The sequence below is a fragment of the Schistocerca cancellata genome, chromosome 5 (genome assembly GCF_023864275.1).
Source record: "Schistocerca cancellata isolate TAMUIC-IGC-003103 chromosome 5, iqSchCanc2.1, whole genome shotgun sequence".
Taxonomy (NCBI): Eukaryota; Metazoa; Arthropoda; class Insecta; order Orthoptera; family Acrididae; genus Schistocerca; species Schistocerca cancellata.
Window position 1 is genome coordinate 95,720,962 of NC_064630.1, and position 15,119 is coordinate 95,736,080.

The 15,119-nt window shown below is 41.0% G+C and overlaps 1 protein-coding gene across 1 annotated transcript in view; it reads right to left on the reverse strand.

Moving 5' to 3' along the window:
* Positions 1–15,119, reverse strand: part of LOC126188852 (inositol polyphosphate-4-phosphatase type I A) — a 260,606-nt gene that overhangs the window by 38,423 nt on the left and 207,064 nt on the right. The window contains exons 13-14 of the mRNA XM_049930493.1: positions 11,738–11,955; positions 424–752 (exon numbers count right to left, since the gene is read on the reverse strand). Of these exons, the coding sequence (XP_049786450.1) occupies positions 424–752; positions 11,738–11,955 (547 nt within the window). The remainder of the gene's footprint in view (positions 1–423; positions 753–11,737; positions 11,956–15,119) is intronic.

Genomic DNA, 15,119 nt, shown 5'->3' on the forward strand with positions numbered 1-15,119 from the left:
TGTATGAGTATTTTCCATTTTGGAAGAAAGATTTTTGTCTGACATCTTAAGTGTTTAGCAGTCTTTTTCACTTTGCCTGTCTGCAACTCAACACCTAGGTGTTCCTTTTCATATTATTCTTATTCCATCCTCGAATTTCCAACACTCATGAAATAAAAAAGAATGTAATAACTGTATCCTTCTATGTGTCAGACAGCTATTTTTGCAGAATATTATCCTTATTGTTATTAGCCCAAGGAAGAGAGAAAGAGAGTTATTACGTTTTCATGTCTAATCAGCAACTGGGACATTAGACAGGAAGTTTACTTCTTTGTATAGCCAGCCAACAATACAATGAATATAAGTAGTTTACTAAACTAATTTGGTTTTGAATAAGTGGATAACAGAATTATAGCTAGCATGCATTCCTCATACTAATCTTACCTCTATGACCTGCCATGTCGGCTGGTATATTTAACTTGCGGAAACGATGGTAATACTCATTTAAACGGTCAAAATTATCAACATTGCTCTTCTCCTGTGGCCGAGTGCTGCCCAGGCTTTCAGCCAAAGTTGCCATCTCATTAATTCCAATGTTGAAATAAACTGGTGTGATGTTAAATGAAACAGTGTCAGCCCCTGGGTGTGACAGTGGTAGCATGGAATAGACAGCATCGGGGACAGGAAGTAGCACAGTCAGAGCAGTCCGGGAACCTGTCACACGGGGAGCTGGCAGCTGTGGCTGTCCTGCTTCTTGCTGCTGGCTACCTGATCTGAACACAGTAATAATCCTCATTGCGAAATGGTCTCACACATGTTACTTTACTTATCCACAACAAGAAACCTTAAAAATTCTGTCGTGTCAAGCAGTATACTTTGGTTTGAACTTACTGACTGGTAATTAAATAACTGTAGTTTTCATTATTCTTCCTTTTAAAGGAAGTACTTGAATCAATGTGGTGCACACATTTTCTACAAACGTTATATGACAAATTGTTTAATAAGTACCCACATCTCCAAAAAATAACTATATTATTTTAAGTGATCACTTATTTTATAAAAGTAAGCGTAACTTTCTAGCTTAGTTTAAACTGAATGATATGGTGAACATAAAAAACAATGAAAGTGATCATACAATGCAGGCTTTCCTGTATGGTACTTCTGTCAATGGTTTTTGTTTTATGGACATTAGGCAGGGAAATATGCTTTGGACCATAGCCTAATTCCTGTAAGACCAAAGTATCACTGAAAGAATAAAATTATTACAGATACAAATGTGTAACTAAGATAAAAGTTCCAACACATTTTAAAATTTGTGGCCTGTTGGGATTGTTTGGTAATACATTTCAAAGATCAAATCCCTAACGCCCAGCATAATGCCATGTATAATTAAAATTTATATCCTGCTGCACGTTGAGCATAAGGTGACAGGTAAGTGAAGAAAACAGGGTATTATTACTCTCGCATCTCCCGTTTTATGATTACAACTGGATATCAAATCATATTTCAGTTATCACCTCTGCCTGGTTACTGCTGTAACAAACAATAGATTTATGATGATCTACAATACTGTTGAAAAGGGACAGAATGAATTTCAACTTTCATGAAGTATCTGTACAAGAGACATCACAAAGTTTATTTATCAAAGTAACTCCATGATCAGGGTCCGAGAAGCATGTGATTCTGCCCAGCCACCACTTCATCCTCTACATTACAGCATGGTTTGGATGAAATATGGAGGTCCATGGGGTTAGCAAATTGCTCTCCCAGCCATTGTTGGTTATCCAAACCTCAGGCCCACTGCTTCTCAACTGGTCACACTACACTGAGCATACCCCCTTCCCAGTCCTCTCGCCCCTTGGCAGTACTGTGAAAGGATCCCCGATTCTCCACATAGCAGTCAGGGGGCACTGACCAATAAACTACACACGTAGATAGTGGGGTTAGTGGATATTTCATTATTGAGGAAAGAAAATAACAGAAAGATAGCAGTGAAAAAAGAGAAAAGTACCGGCCAGCAATTCTGACTCATAACTTTATGGTTTTCTAAAGAGAATTTTCCTTTTGATACAAAGACAACTTTTACTCTGTGGTTTTATTTATTTATTGTTCCATGGGACCAAATTAAGGAGAAGTCTCCATGGTCATGGAACAAGTCAATACATGAAATTATAACACGATCTTAGAAACAGATAAAATGAAATTTATATATATATATATATATATATATATATATATATAAAAAAAACACATATTCAGGTGACAAGTCGTAAGTTTAAATGAAGACAATCAACAATGTAACACTGCAATTTGCTTAATTTTTTAGCTCTTCCAGGAGCTCCTCGACAGAATAGGAGTGAGCCATGAGGAAACTCTTCAGTTTGGACTTAAAAGAGTTTGGGCTACTGCTAAGATTTTTGAGTTCTTGTGGTAGCTTATTGAAAATGGATGCAGCAGAATACTGCACTCCTTTCTGCACAAGAGTCAAGGAAGTGCATTCTACATGCAGATTTGATTTCTGCCTAGTATTAACTGAGTGAAAGCTGCTAACTCTTGGGAATAGGCTAATATTGCTAACAACAAACGACATTAAAGAAAATATATACTGTGAGGGCAATGTCAGAATTCCCAGATTTTTGAATAGGGGTCGACAAGAGGTTCTCGAACTTACACCACATATAGCTCGAACAGCCCGTTTTTCAGCCAAAAATACTCTTTTTGAATCAGAAGAATTACCCCAAAAAATAATACCATACGACATAAGCGTATGAAAATATGCGAAGTAGACTACTTTTCGTGTTGAAGTGTCACTTATTTCAGATACTGTTCTAATGGTAAATAAAGCAGCATTTAGCTTCTGAACAAGATCCTGGACATGGACTTTCCACAACAGCTTACTACCTATCCGAACGCCTAGGAATTTGAACTGTTCCGTCTCGTTTATAATATGCCCATTCTGTCTGATCAAAATATCGGTTCTTGTTGAATTGTGAGTTAGAAACTGTAAAAACTGAGTCTTACTGTGATTTAGCATCAAATTATTTTCCACAAGCCACAAACTTATTTCATGAACTACATTATTTGTTACTGTTTCAATATTACACACAAGATCCTTCACTATCAAGCTGGTGTCATCAGCAAACAGAAATATTTTTGAATCACCTGTAATACTAGAAGGCATATCATTTATATAAATAAGAAACAGCAGTGGCCCCAGCACCGACCCTTGGGGAACGCCCCACTTAACAGTGCCCCATTGGGACTGAACATCACTACCACTCTCAATATTGCCGAGAATTACCCTCTGCTTTCTGCTCTTAAAGTAAGAGGCGAACCAATTGTAAGCTACTCCCCTTACTCCATAATGTTCCAACTTCTGCAGTAATATTTTGTGGTCAACACAGTCAAAAGCCTTCGTTAAATCAAAGAAAACACCTAGTGTACGCAACCTTTTATTTAATCTGTCCAAAACCTCACAGAGAAAAGAGAATATAGCATTTTCAGTTGTTAAACCATTTCTAAAACCAAACTGAACATTTGGCAGCAAATTATGTGAATTTAAATGCTCCAGTAACCTTGTATATACAACCTTCTCGATAACTTTAGCAAACACCGATGGCATAGAAATAGGTCTAAAATTGTCAAAATTATCAATGTCTCCCTTTTTATAAAGTGGCTTCACTACCGAGTACTTTAATCGGTCAGGAAACCGACCACTCCTAAAGGAAAAGTTACAGATATGGCTGAAAACTGGGCTAACATACATAGAACAATACTTCAGTATTCTGCTAGATACCCCGTCATATCCATGAGAGTTCTTGGTCTTTAGTGATTTGATTATTAACTCAATCTCCCTCTTGTCAGTATCATGGAGGAGCATTTCAGGTAACAGTCTCGGAACACTTTTTTCTAAGAGCGCTATATGATTCCCTGTTGGGACTAGGTTTCTATTTAGTTCACCTGCTATATTCAGAAAGTGATTATTAAATACTGTACATATATGCTACTTATCAGCAACACGGACATTCCCACTATGCACTGATTCTATATCCTCGACCTGTCTCTGCAGACCAGCAACTTCCTTTACGACTGACCATATGGTTTTAATTTTATCCTGAGACTTAGCTATTCTATCTGCATACCACATACTTTTTGCCTTCCTAATAACATTTTTAAGCACCTTACAATACTGTTTGTAATGGGCTGCTGCATTTAGATGTTGACTGTTTCTAACGTTTTGATATAATTGCCACTTTGTTCTACAAGATATTCTTATCCCTCTAGTCAGCCACCCAGGCTGCCTGTTTGTGCTAGTACCCTGTTTTAAATGTTCTAACGGAAAGCAACTTTCAAATAGCATGAGAAAAGTCTTGAGAAAAGCATTATATTTATCATCTACTGTATCAGCGCTATAAACATCTTGCCACTCTTGTTCCTTTATAAGGTTTACAAAGGTCTCTACAGCAACTGGATCAGCTTTCCTGAACAGCTGATGACTATATTTAACACGTGTTGCAGCATAAAAATCTTTTAAAGTTAAAATTTGCGCATCATGATCTGAATGGCCATTCACCTTTTTGCTAACAGAATGCCCTTCTAGTAATGAGGAATGAACAAAAAAGTTGTCTATGGTTGTTCTACTGTTCCCTTGCACTCTCGTTGGAAAGAATACGGTTTGCATAAGATTATATGAATTAAAGAGGTCTACCACCATTGACTTCCTTGCACAATCACTTATACAATTAATACTGAAGTCACCACATATAACTAACTTTTTGTATTTCCTATAAAGTGAACCAAGAACCTCCTCTAGCTTTAGCAAAAATGTTGTGAAATCGGAGTCTGGGGATCTACACTCCTGGAAATTGAAATAAGAACACCGTGAATTTATTGTCCCAGGAAGGGGAAACTTTATTGACACATTCCTGGGGTCAGATACATCACATGATCACACTGACAGAACCACAGGCACATAGACACAGGCAACAGAGCATGCACAATGTCGGCACTAGTACAGTGTATATCCACCTTTCGCAGCAATGCAGGCTGCTATTCTCCCATGGAGATGATCGTAGAGATGCTGGATGTAGTCCTGTGGAACGGCTTGCCATGCCATTTCCACCTGGCGCCTCAGTTGGACCAGCGTTCGTGCTGGACGTGCAGACCGCGTGAGACGACGCTTCATCCAGTCCCAAACATGCTCAATGGGGGACCGATCCGGAGATCTTGCTGGCCAGGGTAGTTGACTTACACCTTCTAGAGCACGTTGGGTGGCACGGGATACATGCGGACGTGCGTTGTCCTGTTGGAACAGCAAGTTCCCTTGCCGGTCTAGGAATGGTAGAACGATGGGTTCGATGACGGTTTGGATGTACCGTGCACTATTCAGTGTCCCCTCGACGATCACCAGTGGTGTACGGCCAGTGTAGGAGATCGCTCCCCACACCATGATACCGGGTGTTGGCCCTGTGTGCCTCGGTCGTATGCAGTCCTGATTGTGGCGCTCACATGCACGGGGCCAAACACGCATACGACCATCATTGGCACCAAGGCAGAAGCGATTCTCATCGCTGAAGACGACACGTCTCCATTCGTCCCTCCATTCATTCACACCTGTCGCGACACCACTGGAGGCGGGCTGCACGATGTTGGGGCGTGAGCGGAAGACGGCCTAATGGTGTGCGGGACCGTAGCCCAGCTTCATGGAGACGGTTGCGAATGGTCCTCGCCGATACCCCAGGAGCAACAGTGTCCCTAATTTGCTGGGAAGTGGCGGTGCGGTCCCCTACGGCACTGCGTAGGATCCTACGGTCTTGGCGTGCATCCGTGCGTCGCTGCGGTCCGGTCCCAGGTCGACGGGCACGTGCACCTTCCGCCGACCACTGGCGACAACATCAATGTACTGTGGAGACCTCACGCCCCACGTGTTGAGCAATTCGGCGGTACGTCCACCCGGCCTCCCGCATGCCCACAATACGCCCTCGCTCAAAGTCCGTCAACTGCACATACGGTTCACGTCCACACTGTCGCGGCATGCTACCAGTGTTAAAGACTGCGATGGAGCTCCGTATGCCACGGCAAACTGGCTGACACTGACGGCGGCGGTGCACAAATGCTGCACAGCTAGCGCCATTCGACGGCCAACACCGCGGTTCCTGGTGTGTCCGCTGTGCCGTGCGTGTGATCATTGCTTGTACAGCCCTCTCGCAGTGTCCGGAGCAAGTATGGTGGGTCTGACACACCGGTGTCAATGTGTTCTTTTTTCCATTTCCAGGAGTGTATAAATAACAACAGTTACAAGTTTAGCTCTGTTAAATTTAACCACACCTGCACAACACTCAAACACCTTTTCAGTGCAGTACTTTGAAACATCAATTGACTCAAATGCGATGCCGTTTTCACATACATGGCTACTCCCCCACACCGCAAAGAGCTCTGTGGTCTCTCATGTTTTCTCAGTGCAACTGACTAACAGTGAGCTTCCAGGTGTTCTGCCAAGTTACTGTTTCCATTTTATGACCTAGCCGCGGGGGAGGGGGGGGGGGGGGGCTAACCCATGGAAGTATGGAGTATTTTCAATATTTTGTTGGACACACAGTGATTTGTAAGTGCCATAAAAAATTTGCAGTTCAGACTGCATAATACTGACTTTTAGATCATTTTCTTGAAAGAAAACCACCTAGCTACACTATATTTTCCCCTTTCCCTAAGAGCTGGAGCAGCCGAGTATGGGCGCCTCAATTCCATGGGCCCATGATTACTCTGCAAGGTTGCATTACTGTCAAGCATTTTCTGACCATTGTGGCTGATCACGTTCATCCCTTGGTATCATTTTTTTCCCCAATGGTGATGCTGTGTTCCAGGACAACAGCGCTCCTGTTCACACTCATCACATTGTCCACGACTGCATTTGTGAGCATGAGGATAGAGTGTTCCATCTCCCATGGCCACCACAATCATCAGATCTCAATATTATTAAGCCTTTGTGGTCTACTTTGGAGGGAAGGATAAGTGATCACTCTCTACCTTGATCATAGTTAACTTAACTTGCCATTATTTTGCAGGAATGATGGTTTAACATCCCCTTGAAAACCACACAGCATCTGTATTTACCCACAGGAAGCTGTTTTGAATGCCAACAGTTTTTGTACACCATATTAGGCATGGTAATGTATTGCATTTTTGGTGTTTCCATACTTCTGTTCCCCCCCTCCCCGTAGTTTCTGCAGTTGTAACAAAATCTAGATTCGTTGGCTTCTGCAAATCATACATGTAACTGTATAGATTAAAAAATCAACCCACCATAGGGTTGTATGAGGAAACATACAGAGAGTGGCCCTAAACGGTCTGAAATGCTTGTCAGGGTGTTTGTGGCATGGGAGGTTGTGTTGAGAAACTGTTATGAAAAAAATTCAATACATTGTGCCATTTTTGGGTTACTTAGCACTGAAGTTATCTGATCCTGTCACTGCACACTCAAATTCAAATGCTTGCACAAGCTAGAATGCAGTAATGCACAAACAGCTGTGGGTCAGGGAATTACCATTTGTTCAAATGGTCATTACTTAAGTCCACGTCATGTAGGATGGCGACCCAATTTTCAGCCGTTCTGCGCATCCCCCTCCACTAGCTACTGGTAGCCAATAATGTGCATTCTCTTTCCGAGTGGCTAGCAGCGAGTTACAGCTAGACAACAAGAATCTCGCTCGTACTTGCTGCACTGTTGCCATACTTCATGGCAGCTGAGTTATTTATTCAACTTTCAGTTTGTTTTTGTTTTCTTTTTTTTCCTTACAGCAGTATAGCAGTGAATGTGTATCTGTAAATGTTTCAAGTGTGATAAAAAAAAAAAAGTCAGGTGATGGCATTAAATGTGAAGTGCTTCACAAACAGGAGAGGTGAATTACTTACTACATTTATAACTTCTTTAAACATGAATTTGAAAGCGGGCCTCCTACTGTTGACATTTGAAGACTCAAGAACTGTAAAGAGAATTGTAAATGAAAGAGTCAGAGCTGTAGAAACCAGAGAAAAAGATGGTTTTTTGTCGCCTGGAAAGCACTGAAATCGCAACAAACCTGTAACACAAATGGATGGCTTTAACAATGATGTTTTAAAGGGCTCCATGTGAATGATGAATGCACGACATCCACAAATATGTGTTACAGTTATGCAAGAGAAAATTGGCTCAAAGGATAAGCACTTCGTCAATGTAAAGAATTTTGAAAGATGTTGGTTCCAGATACATTAAGAAGAAAGTTTTCAGTTCAATGAAGTGACATAGATGCAGCAGGAGCTAATCCCATATAAAGATTCATGATATAAGAGGAGGTAGTTCAACAGTGTATTACTTTTAAGAAACATGAGCCAATTAGAATCATTCCAGGAAGATCTGCTGGAAAATGAGTGATGGTACTGGCTGTTTTAAAATTCTCATAGGAATAGGTTCTTGGATAATTATTCTGCAGTGCTGACTCTTCTTCTGGTTTTGTTTCTGAGAATAAACTTGTATTTACATGTAAGAAAAACAGCAGTGACTACCACTCGCAAATGAACACTGTCAGTTTCGTGACATGATCGACAAATTTTGTCATGCCTTGTTTCGAAGTTGGTCTTTGCCAATTATAATGCAACTGTTACAGAGAAAACAACAAGTACAAACTCCAGAAAAGTGGATATTTATACCTGGCTTACACATGAAACTATTAAGCACAGTATAAACCAGACTTGTGTCGATCTCCTATAGCTCATTAATTTATACTAGTCACATGACAGAAAGTACAAACTTGACTTCCTTGCATGTGAATGGGGTCACACAGTTTTGTGATTAGCCACGTGTCACTGTCAGTGTAGCCCCATGGAATTAATTTGGGCAAAAGGTTAACGCTACATGGAAGAAAAAACAAAACATTCAAGATGACATACAGCGAATCACTTGTGCATTAGGCAATAGACAACATCCCACCTGTAGCACGGGCACAGTCTGTGTTGCATGCTGAAAAGCTACAGAAAGAGGATGGATACAAGCCTTGAAGCTATCATTTACAATCAGATTGTTCAGAAACATACTCAAATAGAAATGATGATGGTATTATGATATAGACTTTGGAACAAAGTAATAATATTTCTTAGTTTTAAAGACCTGTAGTTTAAAAAATGTGTTTGTCAACATATCAGTTGCATACACAACAATGAGAACTTCCTAGCCTTTTTGATTAGGACTTTGTATCATTTGAATAATGCAGACTATGACGTTCAACATATTACCCAAGGAGAAATTAAGCTTCTGTCACTACGTTGCTTGCTCTAATAACATGCGAGAAGGCAGCTGGATAAATTCATCAAAAGTCCGATATTTCCTTGTGTAAACCCCTATAATTTTCAAGGCATGAACTGCAATGACATTATAAGTGAAGTTGACGTATCGGTGGTTTCCAATGTTATCGGTCAGCATTCCCTGGAATTATTCATAGGTTAATTGTTTGCTTGTTCAATGGGTTTTAAACTTCTCTCACTGTAATTTTGAGTGAGTTAGTTTACACTCACAGGGCCTGTTAACAGCGAACAATACGACAACTTACTGACTTTTACATTAGTCTTTTCTACCACTAATGCTTTTTTACGCGCAGTGACTGAATACAGCCACACACACACACACACACACACACACACACACACACACACACACACATAGAGATATACACATTACACACATTTTTAAAAATTCTATTGAGTAGAAGCACTTGCCAAGCAAATATAATTACTTCAGTTTGTACTTTAAGTTAAATTTTGTTGTGTATTGAATTTTTACTTATAATACACTTCAGATCGCAATAAATGATAATTATTGCAAGCAGTTCCAATGATCTTTTCGTTAGACAACTGCCATTTTAAGAAAAATTGTACTTCATATCTTCACAAAGCTGTGTTAGCTATTCTCACCTGCCAACGTCACACAGAGTAAATCTGTGGAGCAATGGACGCAACATCACCAAGATATGAATTAATATTTCTCCCATGATGACTGATCGAAATTGTCTTTAATATTTACAATTCCCCTCATACATTTGAACGTATAACATGATGTACCGTACACAAATGAGCCTGACTGTTGTCTGAAACAATGTAGTTTATTTGCCCGCTCTCTGCTGCTGCACATGCCCAGTTCTCATCCCCCCACGCTTTCTTACCACTTTGCCTCTATGCACGGAAGCGCCATCCTATATGATACGGGCTATAGTTAAAATGGGCCTTTTTTCAGAAGTGATAAATTTAAGCTAGATGAGCAAAAGCTATGTTGGTTTAGTTTGAGGAAATCGAACAAAGAACAAATTTGGTGACATTGTCTCTGGCAGTGCTGCTTGAATTTGCACACAAAAAGACCTGACTGGCTAACTTCAATGCTAAACAACTCGTAAGTGGCACAAAGTGTCAAATTTTTTTCTTACCAATCATTTCTCAGCACAACCTCCCCTGCAACACCTTTATATGCTTTTCAGACTTTTTCTGACACCCTACATAAAGGTTAAAGAAATGTGCGACCCTTCTTCTGGCAGAAAGGTTGCTGGGGAAGGAAGAGGGATTAAGTAAAAGACTGGTGAGGTTTAGGAAATATGGAGGGTTCACAAAAGTCACCCAGAATCCCAGGTCAGAGGAGACTTGGTGAATGGGTTGAGAGGGAAAGAATGATTGTTGGGAGCTGCACTGTACAAGATTTGAAACCCTGGAGCTTAAAGGTGGAAGATAAGGTAATAAACATTACAGAGATCACAAAACATCATGTAAGAGTTAATAACCGTGGAAAGCGAAGTGCATTAAGTGTGGTAGAGGTGGGGTGAAAACAGATAGGTCATAAAATAAAAGACATAGAGAACTAGGAATAGTTACTGAGAAGAAATGCTGAGACCAAGGAAATTAGAGAAAATAATTAACATAAATTATGGTGAAATGGATGGTGAGAACCAAGGAAATGTTGTAATCCCAGTTCTCATCTGCAGAGTTCTGAGAAACTGGTGTCTGGAAGACGAAACCAGATGGCACTTGTCGCGAAACAAGCACCAACATCACGACTGAAGGATACTGTGTGCTGTCAGTATATACCCTCTGTCTTTGCCCAATCATCCTAACTATTAACTTTGTGGTAGTCATACATATACAGAAGGCTGAACAGTGTTCATGTAACAGCTGGTACATGACTTGTGTCATTTCACAGGTGGCTCTCCCTTTGATAGTTTATTTTGGAAGTTATAGGGGTGATATAGGTGGTGGTAGGAGGGCGCATAGGGCAAGACTTATTGACATACGGTAGGAAAATGAGTTGTTTGTTAGTACGTTTAATGTGAACAGAAGTGTGTAGCAGACTCTCAATGAGGATGAGGATGAGATCAGCATCAATGGAAGTGGCTTGGGATTCAGAATAGGACCATGTGGGAGAAGAGGTTCCAAAAATTTCAACAGGTCAGCCTCACCAAGAGTCCATATGACAAAGATGTCATCATGGTATCTACGTCAAACCAAGGGCTGAAGGCTTACAGATCCCAGGACAGTCTACTCTCAGCGATCCATGCAAACCCTGTACATGTGGGATGTCGGTACAGAGGGAGGTGGCGTCAATTGTAACACTCAAGGTGTGTGATTTGGAGTGGGACAGGCACAGATTTTAAAGGAGCAGAAGTGGTTGGTGTCCAACACACACACACACACACGCACAAAAGTGTGTTTGGGAAAACAATTGAATGAGAATAAAGTAATTACTAACCGACAGTTATTGGGAGAACGTGTCAGTGTAAATTTCACAGTCACAAGGTCTTCCACAGCCACTGTCATGTCACCCCACATGTCTATTTCATCACCATAGTAGCTGAGCAGGCCTTCAAATGATACCAACGGCCCGAGTGTAGTGAGAACTAGAAGAAATGTTGGATCAGGCTTCTGGCACCATAATTTTGCCATCAGTCCAGTTACGAGTGACGTGAGCTGTAACAATAAATCAGACACAATATAAATAAAGTCTCTCTCTCTCTCTCTCTCTCTCTCTCTCACACACACACACACACACACACACACAAATGCATTCGAAACACACATTCTAAACGCACAGTAATATATTATAACAATGATCTCGAGGGATACGTTAATTTAGCTACCTCTTTAGAATATTTCAATCAATGGAAAGTACAGAAGACAGACTGTTACACATTTTCAGCCAAAGCCTTCATCAGGAAACACACACACACACACACACACACACACACACACAACTGCTATCTCTGCTCTGGCCTGTGTATGTGTGAATGCATGTGATTTTCTTTTCTGATGAAGGCTGTGACTGAAAGCTTAATGTGTAATACAGTCTTTTCATTGTGCCCATCTTAAGTGCCACACTGAAATGCTTCAAGACAGATGAAATCTACTTTTGTGCAGAACAAAATATGCAATAACTCATTTTTTTCTAACATATTGTTATTTAGCAAATGTATGGAGGGGGATTGGGGGGGGGGGGGGGGCGGAAGGAGCGCCCTAAATGAAGCTGCAATCTTACCATCACACCTGACCACCTGCCACCTACTGTCTCTCTCCACTAGCTAAAAGTGCTGGCAGTCTACTAGGGAATCCCTGGGTATTGCCACGAAGCTCTACTGTCCAGAACTTTCTCGAATATCAGTAATATCACAACTGCTGCAAGTGAGCTTCTAGGTCTATTACAATATTTTTGGTGATATCAACTCCACCACAAATGTTTTGATTATGCAGTTTCTATTATAAAATTCCATTTCAACTACATCTTCTACACACACACACACTAACCTCAGGAGTCACTTTTACGACAGCGTTTTCTTATCAGATGCCGTTTTGTCTTTATCAGTTGATTTACTGCTTCTTCCACTGTTGTATTTACAATGAATTTCCCCCCCCCCCCCCCTCAAAAAATGAGAAAAAGCTATGTACCCCTGATAAATTAGCAACTGCTGTCACATATTAAGTTGGCACTGACAATTTGTGCTTTTTGGATGCCTACCAGGTCAGAAATGACAGTAAATCAGCTTTAAATCACAACACTAGCAGATACAGTAAAGGCTCAGAACATATTCAGAAAACTGCAAGGGGAACACAAATCAAAAGACAATTTTACATTTACATTTACATTTACATCTATACTCCGCGAGCCACCTTACGGTGTGTGGCGGAGGGTACTTATTGTACCACTATCTGATCCCCCCTTCCCTGTTCCATTCACGAATTGTGCGTGGGAAGAACGACTGCTTGTAAGTCTCCGTATTTGCTCTAATTTCTCGGATCTTTTCGTTGTGATCATTACGCGAGATATATGTGGGCGGTAGTAATATGTTGCCCATCTCTTCCCGGAATGTGCTCTCTCGTAATTTCGATAATAAACCTCTCCGTATTGCGTAACGCCTTTCTTGAAGTGTCCGCCACTGGAGCTTGTTCAGCATCTCCGTAACGCTCTCGCGCTGACTAAATGTCCCCATGACGAATCGCGCTGCTTTTCGCTGGATCATGTCTATCTCTTCTATTAATCCAACCTGGTAAGGGTCCCATACTGATGAGCAATACTCAAGAATCGGACGAACAAGCGTTTTGTAAGCTACTTCTTTCGTCGATGAGTCACATTTTCTTAGAATTCTTCCTACGAATCTCAACCTGGCGCCTGCTTTTCCCACTATTTGTTTTATGTGATCATTCCACTTCAGATCGCTCTGGATAGTAACTCCTAAGTATTTTACGGTCGTTACCGCTTCCAATGGTTTACCACCTATGGCATAATCATACTGGAATGGATTTCTGCCCCTATGTATGCGCATTATATTACATTTATCTACGTTTAGGGAAAGCTGCCAGCTGTCGCACCATGCATTAATCCTCTGCAGGTCTTCCTGGAGTACGTACGAGTCTTCTGATGTTGCTACTGTCTTGTAGACAACCGTGTCATCTGCAAATAGCCTCACGGAGCTACCAATGTTGTCAACTAAGTCATTTATGTATATTGTAAACAATAAAGGTCCTATCACGCTTCCTTGCGGTACTCCCGAAATTACCTCTACATCTGCAGATTTTAACCGTTAAGAATGACATGTTGTGTTCTTTCTTCTAGGAAATCCTGAATCCAATCACAAACCTGGTCCGATATTCCGTAAGCTCGTATTTTTTTCACTAAACGTAAGTGCGGAACCGTATCAAATGCCTTCCTGAAGTCCAGGAATACGGCATCAATCTGCTCGCCAGTGTCTACGGCACTGTGAATTTCTTGGGCAAATAGGGCGAGCTGAGTTTCACATGATCTCTGTTTGCGGAATCCATGTTGGTTATGATGAAGGAGATTTGTATTATCTAAGAACGTCATAATACGATAACACAAAACATGTTCCATTATTCTACAACAGATTGACGTAAGCGAAATAGGCCTATAATTATTCGCATCTGATTTATGACCCTTCTTGAAAATGGGAACGACCTGCGCTTTCTTCCAGTCGCTAGGTACTTTACGTTCTTCCAGCGATCTACGATAAATTGCTGATAGAAAGGGGGCAAGTTCTTTAGCATAATCACTGTAGAATCTTAAGGGTATCTCGTCTGGTCCGGATGCTTTTCCGCTACTAAGTGATAGCAGTTGTTTTTCAATTCCGATATCGTTTATTTCAATATTTTCCATTTTGGCGTCCGTGCGACGGCTGAAGTCAGGGACCGTGTTACGATTTTCCGCAGTGAAACAGTTTCGGAACACTGAATTCAGTATTTCTGCCTTTCTTCGGTCGTCCTCTGTTTCGGTGCCATCGTGGTCAACGAGCGGCTGAATAGGGGATTTAGATCCGCTTACCGATTTTACATATGACCAAAACTTTTTAGGGTTCTTGTTTAGATTGTTTGCCAATGTTTTATGTTCGAATTCGTTGAATGCTTCTCTCATTGCTCTCTTTACGCTCTTTTTCGCTTCGTTCAGCTTTTCCTTATCAGCTATGATTCGACTACTCTTAAACCTATGATGAAGCTTTCTTTGTTTCCGTAGTACCTTTCGTACATGATTGTTATACCACGGTGGATCTTTCCCCTCGCTTTGGACCTTAGTCGGTACGAACTTATCTAAGGCGTACTGGACGATGTTTCTGAATTTTTTCCATTTT